Source organism: Protobothrops mucrosquamatus, unplaced genomic scaffold, assembly GCF_001527695.2.
Source record: "Protobothrops mucrosquamatus isolate PMUCROS unplaced genomic scaffold, P.Mucros_1.0 scaffold2584, whole genome shotgun sequence".
Taxonomy (NCBI): domain Eukaryota; kingdom Metazoa; phylum Chordata; class Lepidosauria; order Squamata; family Viperidae; genus Protobothrops; species Protobothrops mucrosquamatus.
This window is the reverse complement of record NW_015388640.1, coordinates 265,444-279,096: the sequence shown is the minus strand read 5'-3', so window position 1 is coordinate 279,096 and position 13,653 is coordinate 265,444. Positions and strand designations below refer to the sequence as shown.

The 13,653-nt window shown below is 32.1% G+C and overlaps 1 protein-coding gene across 2 annotated transcripts in view; it reads left to right on the top strand.

Moving 5' to 3' along the window:
* Positions 1–13,414, top strand: part of SEC23A (Sec23 homolog A, coat complex II component) — a 37,723-nt gene extending 24,309 nt beyond the window's left edge. For both annotated transcript variants that reach the window (XM_015825292.1, XM_015825293.1), the window contains exons 13-20: positions 1,344–1,450; positions 4,278–4,431; positions 6,103–6,180; positions 6,995–7,156; positions 8,080–8,166; positions 9,144–9,299; positions 9,931–9,996; positions 11,225–13,414. In XM_015825292.1, coding sequence (XP_015680778.1) covers positions 1,344–1,450; positions 4,278–4,431; positions 6,103–6,180; positions 6,995–7,156; positions 8,080–8,166; positions 9,144–9,299; positions 9,931–9,996; positions 11,225–11,314 — 900 coding nt within the window. In that variant the 3' untranslated portion in view covers positions 11,315–13,414. The remainder of the gene's footprint in view (positions 1–1,343; positions 1,451–4,277; positions 4,432–6,102; positions 6,181–6,994; positions 7,157–8,079; positions 8,167–9,143; positions 9,300–9,930; positions 9,997–11,224) is intronic.
* Positions 13,415–13,653: the final 239 nt, after the last annotated feature.

The window sequence follows — 13,653 nt, the reverse complement described above, 5'->3', positions numbered from 1 at the left end:
GAATACATGCAAGACAATTTTTGAGGATCCAAATGCCATCTATAAAACATTTTATAAAAATTTTCCCTTAAATTCTGTGCTTGAGTGAACTTGACATTTCTTACCCAAATTTTTTCCCAAGTTTCCAAATTAATTGGTTCTTGAATATTTTGAGCCCATTTAATCATACAATCTTTAACCAATTCCGTTTCCGAATCAAGTTCTATCAAAACACTATATATTCTCCTAATATGGGCTCTGCTTTGATCTTTAATCTGTTTTATCAAGTTCACATCTTCTACCATTAATCCCAACTTTTTATCTATATGCCATCTCTCAACAAGTTGAAGATGTAACAACCAGGACTGGAGAACCTTATCCTGTTTTAACTCCTCCAATGATTTAATTTGCCAGTCCTCCCCTCTTAGTCTAAGTAACTCTCTATAAACAATACCTTGTAATTTTACTCCCCTTACTATACCTTGTATTGCATGTTCCGGAATAGCCCACATAGGGATTTTAAAATTTAACTTATGCAAATACTTCTTCCAAACTCTCAGAAGTGCAATCCTTAACATATGAGATTTAAAAGCCCGATCAATTTTCTTATCAAAGAATAAGTAAGCATGCCATCCATAATATAAATCCCAACCCTGATTAAAATTATTTTAATCAGAGCAGAATCACAACATAAAATTAGACTGTGACCATCAAAGATGAAGAAAAGCAAATTCTATGTTTGTTCTTTGAATTGTGTCAATTTGATGAGACGTAAACATTGTAAAAACTCCTGTTTGATAAATAATAGGAAACAGGAAGGTCCCATTTTAATCTTACCTGTGTCACAAACTCAATAGATGTGTGCAGACAAATCAACATCAACAATCCCAGCACCTCCATATATAATATGAGAAAAATAGTATTATTTATCTTAACCTGTTACAATTACAGTATAGCACTTGGATATTTTTCTGTGTTAAGAATTGTTAACTTGTCCACTTTAATATAAAGCAGGATGTATTCTCAGTGTTGATTAAAAACCATTTTTGTTTTGAGAAATCTATGTGTATTTCAAAGTTACTCTGGTTTTAGATACATTTGGATATATATCTAAATATTATCTTGAGTTTGGTGCACCCTGTCGGACCAAATATGGGAGAAAGGAATATTTCCAAATTTTGAAAAAAATATCTAAATATATATATTTAGATATATTGTAGCTAAAGATGATTAACATTTACTGATTTGTTAATTTAGCTAGCTTTTGGCAGATAATTTTTAGAATGGGTTGGGTAATACAGTTATCTCAAGTTCCTTTCTCAGTGTCTTTGTGATTCTCTCTATCTTTCCCCTTGTCAAAACAGCACAATGCTCCAATTCCCCAAGGTGGACGGGGTGCAATTCAGTTTGTGACTCAATATCAACATTCAAGCGGACAAAAGCGTATTAGAGTAACCACAATTGCCAGAAAGTAAGCATTAATTTTTGATATAGTATTCCAGATATCTGAATGATATGTACATTAGTTAATAGTATTCAATGGGGAAGTGATGCTTTGATAGACAAGTTGAAACCTTGCATCTAGGTTGCAATATTAAACCAAATTTATACGCTTGAGAAGTTAGTTTTTTTATAGAACAGAGTTTGTTGGGGGAAGAGAGAGAGTGAGCGCAAACACATTGTAAAACAATTGTTCAGAATTCATTTTGAATCAGACATGTATACAAATTGTTTAGCAAAATACAAATCCACAAGATTGGGGCATACAAGCTCTCTGTATAGAATTATACAAATTAGAATGTTCATGTGATTGTAGCACCAAAACATTTGCTTAGATAGTGAGGTTAATGAGCTAGCATTTAACTATGAGATAATCAGGTAGGACTACAAAGCAATAGTAGTTTTATAAAGACAGTATTTCATGAATATAATTTCCTTCTAGAGAGTTCTTGTTATGGTTTTTATCAAAGTATACCTCATTCCTCTTTTTTTTTTTTTCAATATAAAATTTTATTATTTTTTCATCATAAAAAAAATCACAAATACTACACAATGCTATATAACCCCCCCCCCGGACTTCCCAAACCTAATCCCAGGATAATATTCAAATATAAGTAAACAAATATTAGTATCTCTAACTCCACAAAGTATATTATTCTATATGAGTAGGTAAAATATATAAAAGAAAAGAAAAAATTTTCTAAAAACCTAAATTATATTCCACCACTCTATGCTTCTTTTGAATATAAACAATCCATCTTCTCCATATTAATAAAAATTGTTCATTTGAGTAATTCTTCAAATAAGCCGAGATCTTTGCCATCTCAGCAAGGTACGAAACTTTCAATCTCCAGTCTTCCATTGTAGGTAAAATTTTACTCTTCCAATTTTGAGCTATCAGCAAACGGGCAGCAGTTAAGCAATATAACATCAGATTCGTTTCTTTTACATCCAAATTTTGTGTAATACCTAGGAGAAACAACTGAGGCGAGAAAGTAATTCTTCTTTTAAAAATTTGCTGTAAGTTCCACCACAATTTTATCCAAAAAGCCTTAATAACCTTGCAAGTCCANTGGGCCCATTTAATCATACAGTCTTTGACTAGCTCAGTTTCTGAATCCAATTCTAATAAAACATTATATATCCTTCTAATGTGTCCTTTAGCACCGTCCCTTACTTGTTTCAAAAAATTCCCATCTTCCATAGAAAAAATAGTCTTTTTATCAGTTCGCCATCTATCTTGAATTTGTCTATACAAAAGCCAAGAAAAATTTGGGTTTTTCTGTTTCAAAACTTCTATTGATTTCAGGCACCAGTTACCACTACCAGTCTGGTATAACAAGTCTCTATATGAAGGCGCCTCCATCACCACACATCTAGGTATAGTCAAAAAAATATGTGATGGTATCACCCAGATTGGAAGCTTAACATCAAACTTAAAAAAATACTTTTGCCAAACTCTTAACAAAGCAGCCCTTATTATGTGATTTCTAAAAGTTTTATCTATCTTTTTCTGCATGAAAAGATAAGCATGCCACCCAAAGTACAAGTCCCATCCTTCAACGTTCAATATCCTTTTGTTGGACAAGTTAATCCAATCCGTCATCCATGTTAATGCACAAGAGTCATAATATAGTGTCAAATTTGGAGCTTTAAGTCCTCCACGTTCTCTAATGTCTTGGATAATCTTAAATCTAACCCTGGCTTTCTTGCCTTCCCAAATAAAGCGATTCAGATCTCTTTGCCATTCTTTCAAGTTAAGTTCATTTTTTAGAATAGGTATCATCTGAAATAGAAAAAGAAACTTAGGTAAAATGTTCATTTTAATGGCCGCAATACGACCCAGCAAAGAAAACTGTAGTTTTTTCCATATTAATAAATCCTTTTGTACTAGTTTCCACAATCTTTCGTAGTTATTCTGATACAGTTTCATGTTAGAGGATGACAAAAAAATTCCCAGATATTTAACTTTATTAACCACTTCGAATCCTGATATTTGCGTAAGTTGATCTTTGGCCTCATTCCTCTTAAGTCTACTTCCTGGAATCTTTTTCTAGTTTATCAGCATTCTTTGACTTTGCAAATGTTTTGTGGTTTTGCTGTTTATTTTTCTCTGTAAAAGTATATTTGAAGAGTGGTATATATATTTATCTACCCTAGTGCCATATTTTTCTCCTTCAATATACATTTGTGGATTGTTTTTAATTATAAAAGAGTAGAATTCAAATTTCATAAAACAAATATAAGTGTTTCTGCTGAAATTGTAAAGCTTGATAACATTTTATTTAAAATAGCAACATTTTGCTTGCAGTACAGATCTAATATGCATTTGGAATCCTGCCAAACTGCCCATGTGAATTAGGAAGGGTTTTTCCTACATTGGATTCTAATTTGTCTTATTTTGGTGGGTAATACTTAGAATTATCAATATTGATCATGTAATAGACATAAATAAATAAATACTGGCTATTACGTAGAAAGTGAAGTTGGATAAGGAATTAAAAAAACTGAATTACTTTTTTTGTGCAAAAAATATACTTTAGGATAAAAATCATGAGTTTTGCTGGGACAAGTTTTGTTGCTAGTACAGTATGCAATAATCCACATCTGGTACCACTTTCTTCTGGGAAGTATTAATTGGTGGTGGTTCTGCAAAGAATGCTCTGCTATATTGTTAAAAATGAATATGAAGAAAAGTTCAAATTTGTTCAAGGCACAAAATTATAAAATGCTCTTTCTGCTGCTATTTCGCTAAAGTTGTGATAAAATAGTTGTGTTTTTTTTTTTTCATTTCGCAGCTGGGCAGATGCTCAGACACAGATTCAAAACATTGCAGCTTCTTTTGACCAGGAAGCAGCTGCTATCCTTATGGCAAGATTAGCAGTCTACAGAGCTGAGACTGAAGAAGGACCTGATGTGCTTAGGTGGTTGGACAGACAGCTTATCAGATTGGTAAGGCATTCAAAATGTTTTAGAAACTGTTTCCTTTCAAGGGTGAGGCCTCTTCAGAGATGTTTATCCTGAGCTTACACTTAGGAAGAGTTATTGTTCTATATTTCTTTCTCAACCGTTTGTTTTCATTATTGTAGATAGAAAAGAACAATTAAGATTCTATGTTTAAATATTGGCACCATGGCAGTGATCTTGTATGATTAAGTATTGCTAACTACTTCAAAAATCTCTGTAGAAATCAGAGAATTAGTAGAGCTTCTTTTGGGCAGAGTAACAATTCGGAAAGCCTTTCTGAATATTCATGGATAATAAAAGTTTTTAGCCCACTTTTAGTTGATTAAACAATTCCTGTAACAGGAGTTTTCAGAGGTAAATATTGAGCTGGATCCAGATCTTCTGTAAGCAGAGGCTGGCTGCAGACACAGAGCCTTTCTGCTCCTGAATAATTGGCTAGGAGGTAGTTTTTATTATTCCTTTCTTACCCATAATCTATTTTAGGGCATGGAACCCCTTTAGAACACTATAGAACACTAATGGAGAATTAACAAAAATCACCCCCCCCTTTTTTTTTTCTTTGATTGCTGAATCAGAGATTTCTGCCTAGAGCTTTTCTTGGGCTATGGACAGAATGGTTTCTTTGAATTCAGTCTATTGAGATTAGGCTAGTGTATATGCTAATAATGCTAATAATATTTAATGATATGTAAAAAGCAGTGTTTTGTTATTGTTAATCCTTTGCTCATTTGTATTTAAGCATGAAATAGTTCTCAAATAGTAAAATATCTTTTTAAGAACAAGTAGGTTCTGCACATACTAACAATCCAATTTAATATGCTATTTATAAAATGGCAGTTGCATTAACAATGACTTTAAATAGCTTTTGTGAGTCCAGTGGATTATGATCCTACTAAGGAAGTAGGTATTTTTTGTTCTAGCTCATGTCCAAACTGAGGCTCTCATTTTGGTCATTTGCCAGCAGAAAAATTCCCACACTATGAAGCAGCTTCTGAATTGGATCTTCTGTTAGCGTCTGTTACTTATTTATAAGGAATATGCTGACTGCCACCTGCAATACTCTTTCCTAAAGTTGTGCTTTTGAATTTCTTTTAGAACTTATCATGTCCCTCTGCTAGGTCTGATGCAAATCCAGTGCTTTAAAAATACTAAAACCATAGTTGGGAACAATAAACACCTGAAAATCTGCTCACTGGGTGATGAAAAATATTAGGAAAATTGACACTTGGTTTTTAACCTGACATATTTTGTATAATGACATGTTAATGTAAGAAATATTTATTTGAAGTTAATTGCTACTCGTATAATTTTTATATTAACAGAGTTTCTCTCCAAATATGTAAGTTGTCATAGTTTTTCTCAATTGCTGCATCGTTCAAGTAACATTTTATTGTCTGGAAATCATAGTTGTGAACATAATGGAGAGCAAAAAAGTAGCATAAAAATAGAGAAACTATTTAGAGATATTCCTGACTATTAAAGTTGATGGAACTTTTGTCAGTAATATTAATGGATACAGAATGACTCAAGCCTTAATACTTTTCTGAAATCTGGTTTTCAGACTTTTAGAGGAAAATATAGTATGTATTATTTTACAACATAATAATATTAAAAATGCCATACTGAACACATTGACTTTGTTTTTAAATCTCCCAGTGCCAGAAATTTGGAGAATATCATAAAGATGACCCAAATTCCTTCAGATTTTCAGAAACTTTCTCCCTTTACCCACAGGTGAGTAAGAATAAAGCATGATTAAAGTCTGACAGAAACATGTGAACGCAGAGTAGTGTACCTTATGACAGATTAGGAGTGAAATACAATAGATAAAGTGGAAAATTATTGTAACCTACATCTTGGAGATTTTGAGGCAAGCAACTCAGTTAATGGAAGTGGAAGTACCTGTCTCTAGTTTTCTGTAAAAACGTTAGAGATGAGAAAGGCAAGGATTTAAAAAAATTGATAGAGGCAACCATGAGCAGTTCTGGAAGGGGCAAAACAGTAGGTTGCTTTCAGCTTTATGACATTTCAGTAAAACTGGGTGCTGCATATTTTGTGCATGACTTTTTTTTTGGTAATGGGATCTAAACCTCTGTGGAGAGGTTGCAGTTATTATACAATAGAAATTGGAGTCTTAGCAATCAGACTGGAAAAGCAAAGCTGTTTTATTCTCCTAAAGCAGGGGTGTCAAACTGCCGGCCGGTTGCATCATACAGAGACCGTGCCCACCCCAGTTCCAGCAATGCAAAAAAAGTCGCAAATTTGACACCCATGTCCTAAAGAATATTACTTGCAACTTTGTATGATATTTTTGGAAACTGCTTGATTTCATCATGAACTAAAAGATTCATTAAGTTTAAAAGTTTGAGTATAAGATCTACATACTCAGAAGTATTATATGCATTAATCTATACTGTAGCTGTTTCAAGAGGGGAATCCAAAAATATTTCTCATTCAGATAATATTAGTGTGCTGATCTGAATTTGATGCACAATTAGCTTAAACATTTGCTATAATAGAGTTAAGTTGGACTTGTTTTCTTTTGCAGTTTATGTTCCATTTAAGAAGATCTCCTTTCTTACAAGTCTTCAATAACAGTCCCGATGAAAGTTCTTATTATCGTCATCACTTCATGCGTCAAGATCTGACTCAGTCACTTATAATGATTCAACCAATTCTTTATGCCTATTCTTTTAATGGACCTCCAGAGGTATAGCACATAGGGAAAAAAAATCCAAGAAAACATATTTTGCTTCATCCTATTTTTTTTTGCATATGCTATTTGAAATATATGTTAAGCAGATCAAATAGGTTCAGCATCAAAAATATGAAAGTAAACAATTGAATATGTCTTAATTTGTCACAAAAAATGCTAGACTCAACATTGATTGACAGCAACTGAAAATGGAATCCTTTTTGTTTGGAATAGTGATTTCTAATTACTATCTTCCTCTTCCCAAACTTAATTTTGCACAACGCAAAAGTGGGAAAATTCTTTATTGAAGATTGCTTTTTAATCATGTGCTAAATACCATCAGATTCAATACTTGCCTTGGCCTGGAATTGCTTTTGGATGCTGTTCCCAAAATTGCATAGAGGAGCATACTGCTCCGTGTTTTCTGAAGGGAAGATCAGGAATTGCCACCAGGTAGTATTGGCTGGCAAAAACTAAAATTACCCAGAGTTTCCTTGGAGTGGGATGGCATTTAAATGTAATACAATAAATAAATAAGCTTCGGGATGAGAGTTCACTGCTTTTTCCATACACTTTTAAAATCACTTTTTTAAAAAAAAAAAATCTTATATATATAATGAATCAAGGGAGATCAGGGATCAGGGGATCCTAAAACATGGAATCATGCACTTCATTATTTTTTTATTATTATTATTATTATTATTATTATTATTATTATTATTATTATTATTATTATTATTATTATTATTATTATTATTATGTTTTATTATACATTTTTGAAACATGCTTATAAGATTCATGTTTAAGCTATAATTAAACAAAATAAGAATGCATTATAAATATTACTTTATTTCTTAACTAATTGGCACAAAACTGTCTTTGAATCTTTTTGATGGTTTCGAGCATATTTAATGAATTGTGTTTTCTCTTTATATTAGCCTGTTCTTTTAGACAGCAGCAGTATTCTGCCTGATCGCATACTTCTCATGGACACTTTTTTCCAAATTCTTATTTATCATGGCGAGGTAAGAGGAAATCATTTTTGTTTTCATTACAAAAGTCTTTGAGTAGTAATTACAGCCAATATAAATGTTGCTATTATTGAAATGGTACTCAGTCTCTGAGAAAATTTACCATATAGTCTGGGGAAAAAGTAGATCTGAAATCAGCAATGGGCAGGTTCAGAGCCAGAAGTGATCTTTACAGAAGTGATCATTATCACTTTTTTTTCCTTTTCTTTTCCCTGCTATATCTCTATTCACCTCTGTGTGGAAGGGACAGATAGACATATATGCTGTACAATATAATATTGTAACACGTTCCATAAATGGTTACATATGAAGATTCTTTTTTGTCATTATTTTTTCCTTTCTTTGCACTTTTATCTTGGTTTTTGTCTGATTCTTTTTTTTTTTTACTTTTTTTTACCTTTTACTTTTAATGTTAATTTTTATTCATTTTTAAATTTAATAAAAATCATATTAAAAAGAGATTTTGACAACTGATAAAAAGTGCTATCTAGTATAGTAGTAAAAATCTACTACTAATAAGTTATATATTTTTTAAAGTTTTGATCAATTTGAATTAACACATGGCATGCATGGAACTAAGTAGGCACATGGCATGCATGGAACTTAGTAGGTAATTTATGACATAAATGTATTTAAGATACATGAATATTAAATAATTGTTGAGTTAAAATTAATCAATAGATAATCTATTGTGGTATTATCCTCAATGTACTCTTTCAGTGTTTGTATTTGATTTGTAGTTGTTATTTAATTGTTTTAATCCTGTTGCCCAAGTCCCTTTAGAGTTGCCTTGTAATTGAGGCAGTATATGAATAATTGAACAACAATAATAATAATAATAGTAATAATAATAGTAGTAATAATAATAGCAAAAATAATTTTAATTGATTTACCTTGATCTAGCAATCTCACTATTAAATGATTTATATTAAATTTTCACTAAGCAGTTAATGTTGAATTATTGTCTCTAGACTATAGCTCAGTGGCGCAAATCAGGCTACCAGGATATGCCAGAATATGAAAACTTTCGTCATTTGCTCCAAGCTCCATTTGATGATGCACAAGAAATTCTTCATTCAAGATTTCCAATGCCACGATACATTGATACTGAACATGGGGGTAGTCAAGTAAGTTACTTTGATTTCTACTTGGGGGATTATCTGATAAATAAAAACCAGATTATTTTGGTAGAGTTCTTTGGTAAGCTTTATTTCATATAATTAAAGGGAGCATGTATTATCCTGCATGTTGAGCTTGGGAGGGGCACTCTTTTGTATAATCAAAACATACAAACAATAGCCTTATTCCCAGTTGGGAACCACTTATAGAACACCAGATAGATACTTTAATTTCTGTCATGCTTTCTCCAGTGCAGTATTGGAATGATGTGAAATCTTTAATGTATTGAATTAGCACATTGTTGCTCAAAGATGTGCTATTTGGTTGTTAAAGAAAAACATCATTGTTTGGGGGTGTGCAGCTCTTTTGATATACATTAGTACTTAAGAGTAGTATATTTATATACATAATAGGTAGAAAACTGTTAATACTAGTATGCATTGATCTTGTTTTTTGATGCATAAGGCATTATGTAGATGAGGGCACAATGTATCAAAAGACTCACAGATTGTCACAAAGTCTCATACAAATGCTATGAGAAATGACCTTGTTATAGGAATCTGATAGGTGTACATGGTGTGATTGAAACAATTTTAACTGTTATTTAATAAAATAATGTTTTTCTTTATTTCTTTCAAGGCCCGTTTTCTACTTTCTAAAGTAAATCCATCTCAAACACATAATAATATGTATGCTTGGGGACAGGTGAGTTTAAGCATGATTAATCAAACTGCATAGATTAACTAAAATTATATTATTTCCTGTATTAACCTTTCTGAGCATCTTCTTCAAATTAAGGACTAACCATAGATACTAAGATCGAGTAGTAAATTAATTACTTATTAAATTAAGAAATTATTGTATTAGTTTTTTCTAGAATCACATACATTTTTGATAGAAAGTCTTCTTTGAGACTTTTTAAATAGGGCAAATCTTCAAAGTCCTTAAGGAAGTGTACATTTTTAAAAACCTGCTTTTCCCCCATCATTTTTTGATAAAAGTATATTGCATATATGTACTGAAAAATAGATCAATAGTTTTATTGTACTATAGATTATTATTCTAGTAGATACAGAGGGTCAAAAACCTGACTCACTTTTTTAGAAGATAGATTCGTGAAATGAAAGTACAACATGCTCATGAACTAAACTGCAAAGCAAATGTGAGGTCTGAATCCAAGATACACAGCATCTGTTTTCAAATAATTTTCTATTCTTACATGTATTTTGCAAAAGGCAAACCTTTATATTTTGAGACAATTATTTTGATGGGGAAACTAAATATGAAGTGTAAAGCATAACACCAGAAACTTCCAGCAACAGATGTCTGTACCACAGAGCACAAAAGATGTCCATTCATTGATGGCAATGGTTAAGTTTAAAGGAATGGAACCCTGAGGCTAGGACACATTCTTAGAAATAAGGATGTTGCTGTAAATCAATGTTTGTTTTGCACGATGCTCGCCTCACAATATTTTTAAATCTATAAAAAATGACCAGGAGGGGCAGCATTCCTGACAGGTCCACATGTTTGAAGGAAGAGTAATTGCACATAGGCAACCCAACTGGGGACTCCCATTTTTCACAGCTTCTTTTGATTCCTTATAATAAATTTATGTGACACAAAAGGCTTTCTTATTTATGAGGAAAATGTATATAGCTGCCCATCTACTAAAAGGAACACTGAGTGGTGAACAGAATAAAAAATACATTACATTAAAAACCACAATTTAAAACAATAAACCGGTTAAGGTCCGAGTAAAACTTACATCCATTCACCTGGCTCCTATGCCTGGGGGAAAAGCCAGATACGCACTGCTTTTCTGAAGGCCAACAAGGCCAGGACTGTCTGAATCTCTGGGGGGAGGCTACCGTATATCATAAGGCAGGCACTCTGACAGAGAAGGCTGCTAACATCTTCCATTCTGCAATAGGAATCTGGAGCACCAATTCTTACAGATGATGTCAGTCTGCAAGTCTTCATGGATCATTTGAAGAAACTAGCTGTATCAAGTGCTGCTTGAAAAAAACGTGGAATTTCAGACACACTGACAAGTTGAAACATTTTCTCTTTATTATTCTTTGTATGTAATTGTAAAACTGAATGCCCAAGCTGCCTAACTACATCTTACAACAATGTAATTTTCAAGAGAGAGTGTTTATTATCAAAGGCCTAAGAACAAACATAGTTTTAAAAAAATAAATGAAATAGGAATATTGAGAGAAGACTTTTAGGTTGCCTTAGCCCATTGATACTAGCTTTTTAAAAATATTCTAATGGTGGAAAGTATTCTGGTTTGCACTGCAAAAATATGGCATAAATCATGCTTATTCCTTTTCACTAGCAGAACAAAGAAATTGATAAAATACTACAAATCCAACTTGGTAATATCTGAAAATATTTATTTTCTCTGTTTAGCTATACATGGATGTTTTAGTAGTTTTGTTTTTCACTGTTTGGTAGATAAATTGTTTCTAAATGAAGAAACCAAGCAAACAGATTGAAAAAAAAAATGTTATCCAGTTGTTATCCAGATCTTACATTTTGATAGTCTTCTAGTGTTCTGTATCAATCTTGCTACAATTATTCAAACACTATAAAACTGAGTGGGTTCAAGAAATGCAAATTAATATTCAAATGTCTTTGCAGGAGAATACAGAAATTGTACTATAAATAAAAAAAACATTGTTATCTGTTTCCCAAATATACTTTCTTGTTATAATCATGTAACAGTATAAATTTGTGTGGTTTTGTGCTATGATCTCTTTCTGTTTTGCTATTAAATTATATAGGTAGCAATTCTTTTCAAAACAGTATTATACACTACACGCCATGATTGCTACAAATCTGATAATATTTAACTCTGTTTTTTTAGAAAATCTATATTTACACACATATACATATCTTTAATAAAGTTTTTCCATTTGAATACAGATTGGCTTGTTGAAACTATTTCTATACTTGAAAAATGACTTGATAAAGGAACAAAGATATTTTTAAACATAGATACCAAGACATATCCTGTGGCCTTGCAAGCTATATTATAATGCATGAGCTCCTTGACCCTCAAAAGAACTTGAGCCTAAGGAGGAGTTTGACAATACATTTCAAGAAACAATCTCCTTAGCAACCTTGACTTAAGCATCCTTCATTTTAACTCTAGCAGAAAGAGGGCATTTGTAGTTTGATTGTGAAAGGACAACTTTGCTTGACGGTTCCTCATTTTAGTTGATCCTATAAGAACTGTTATTTGAGTTTTTTCCCCCCAGAATGTAAGGGTGCAGGCCCAAGCTATGCTTTTTACCCTGTTGAAAAGTAGGGTAAAATGTTTCAAATATTAGATGAAGCAAACTGTGCTTCATTCTTATAGGTTGAAGTTAATAAGTGAATATCAATACTCAAGTTAATGTATTGTCAGGTCTTTAATGAGGGTAAAAAGAGTCTTCGTAAATCAGCCAAAAATTCTGTCTAGCTGAGCATTCGTTTTTCCCATCTATGTGAAGTCCATAAAAACCTGAGAATGAATGCATGGATCTTAGGAACAACTTCTGTGATTCCAATATCACAAAAAGGAGACTCATTTTTACTGATTTAACTACCACAATTTCTGGATTACTTTATACCAGTTTAGGATGTGAGATTACTTTTTTTTAGTTAAGTTTTCACATAATTTAAACCAAGTTTTATTTTAAAGGTAGTTTGTTTGAATGAATTCCACCTATTTTATTGAAATCCCAAAAATACTTTTTTCATGAGGCAACTGGACTTTCTTGTGAATTGTTTATGGAAACAATTTACACTTTTGCAGTTGGGTTATGAATATTGGCATATTTTATTTATGGTTTGTATCTGAATCCAGAATCCTCTCCTGTTCCTGGTTTTCTATCCCCAACACACCTTTTGCTAATTCACAGATATATACAGTAAAGTTTATCCACAAAACATAGGCAAAAAAGCCCCTTATCTAACATAAAATACTACGAATATGCATGCAAATTTGCGATTCTTTGGTTAGGATCTTTGAGATGTCATCAGTAACAACAATTGATAGCAATCATACTAAACCCACAATCATTTTGCTGATATAGATTCTGGTTTGTTGAATAAAGTATATTTAAGATAACTTTGGTGTAAAGTTATTTGCATATATAGCCAATGTATTATTTTAATTTTGATTCCCTTTTAATATATCTGCTATTTTAGTGCTCATTTCTCATGATACAGAGACTTTTTCCAGTACTTCACCATCCCTTTCAGTTTTACCCACTCTAAATAATTTGGAGCCATCTCCTAACAGCAAGTTTTCTGTTAATGGATAGGATGACTCTTCACAGCTGGACTGGGAGTGTTGACAGAAGAGGC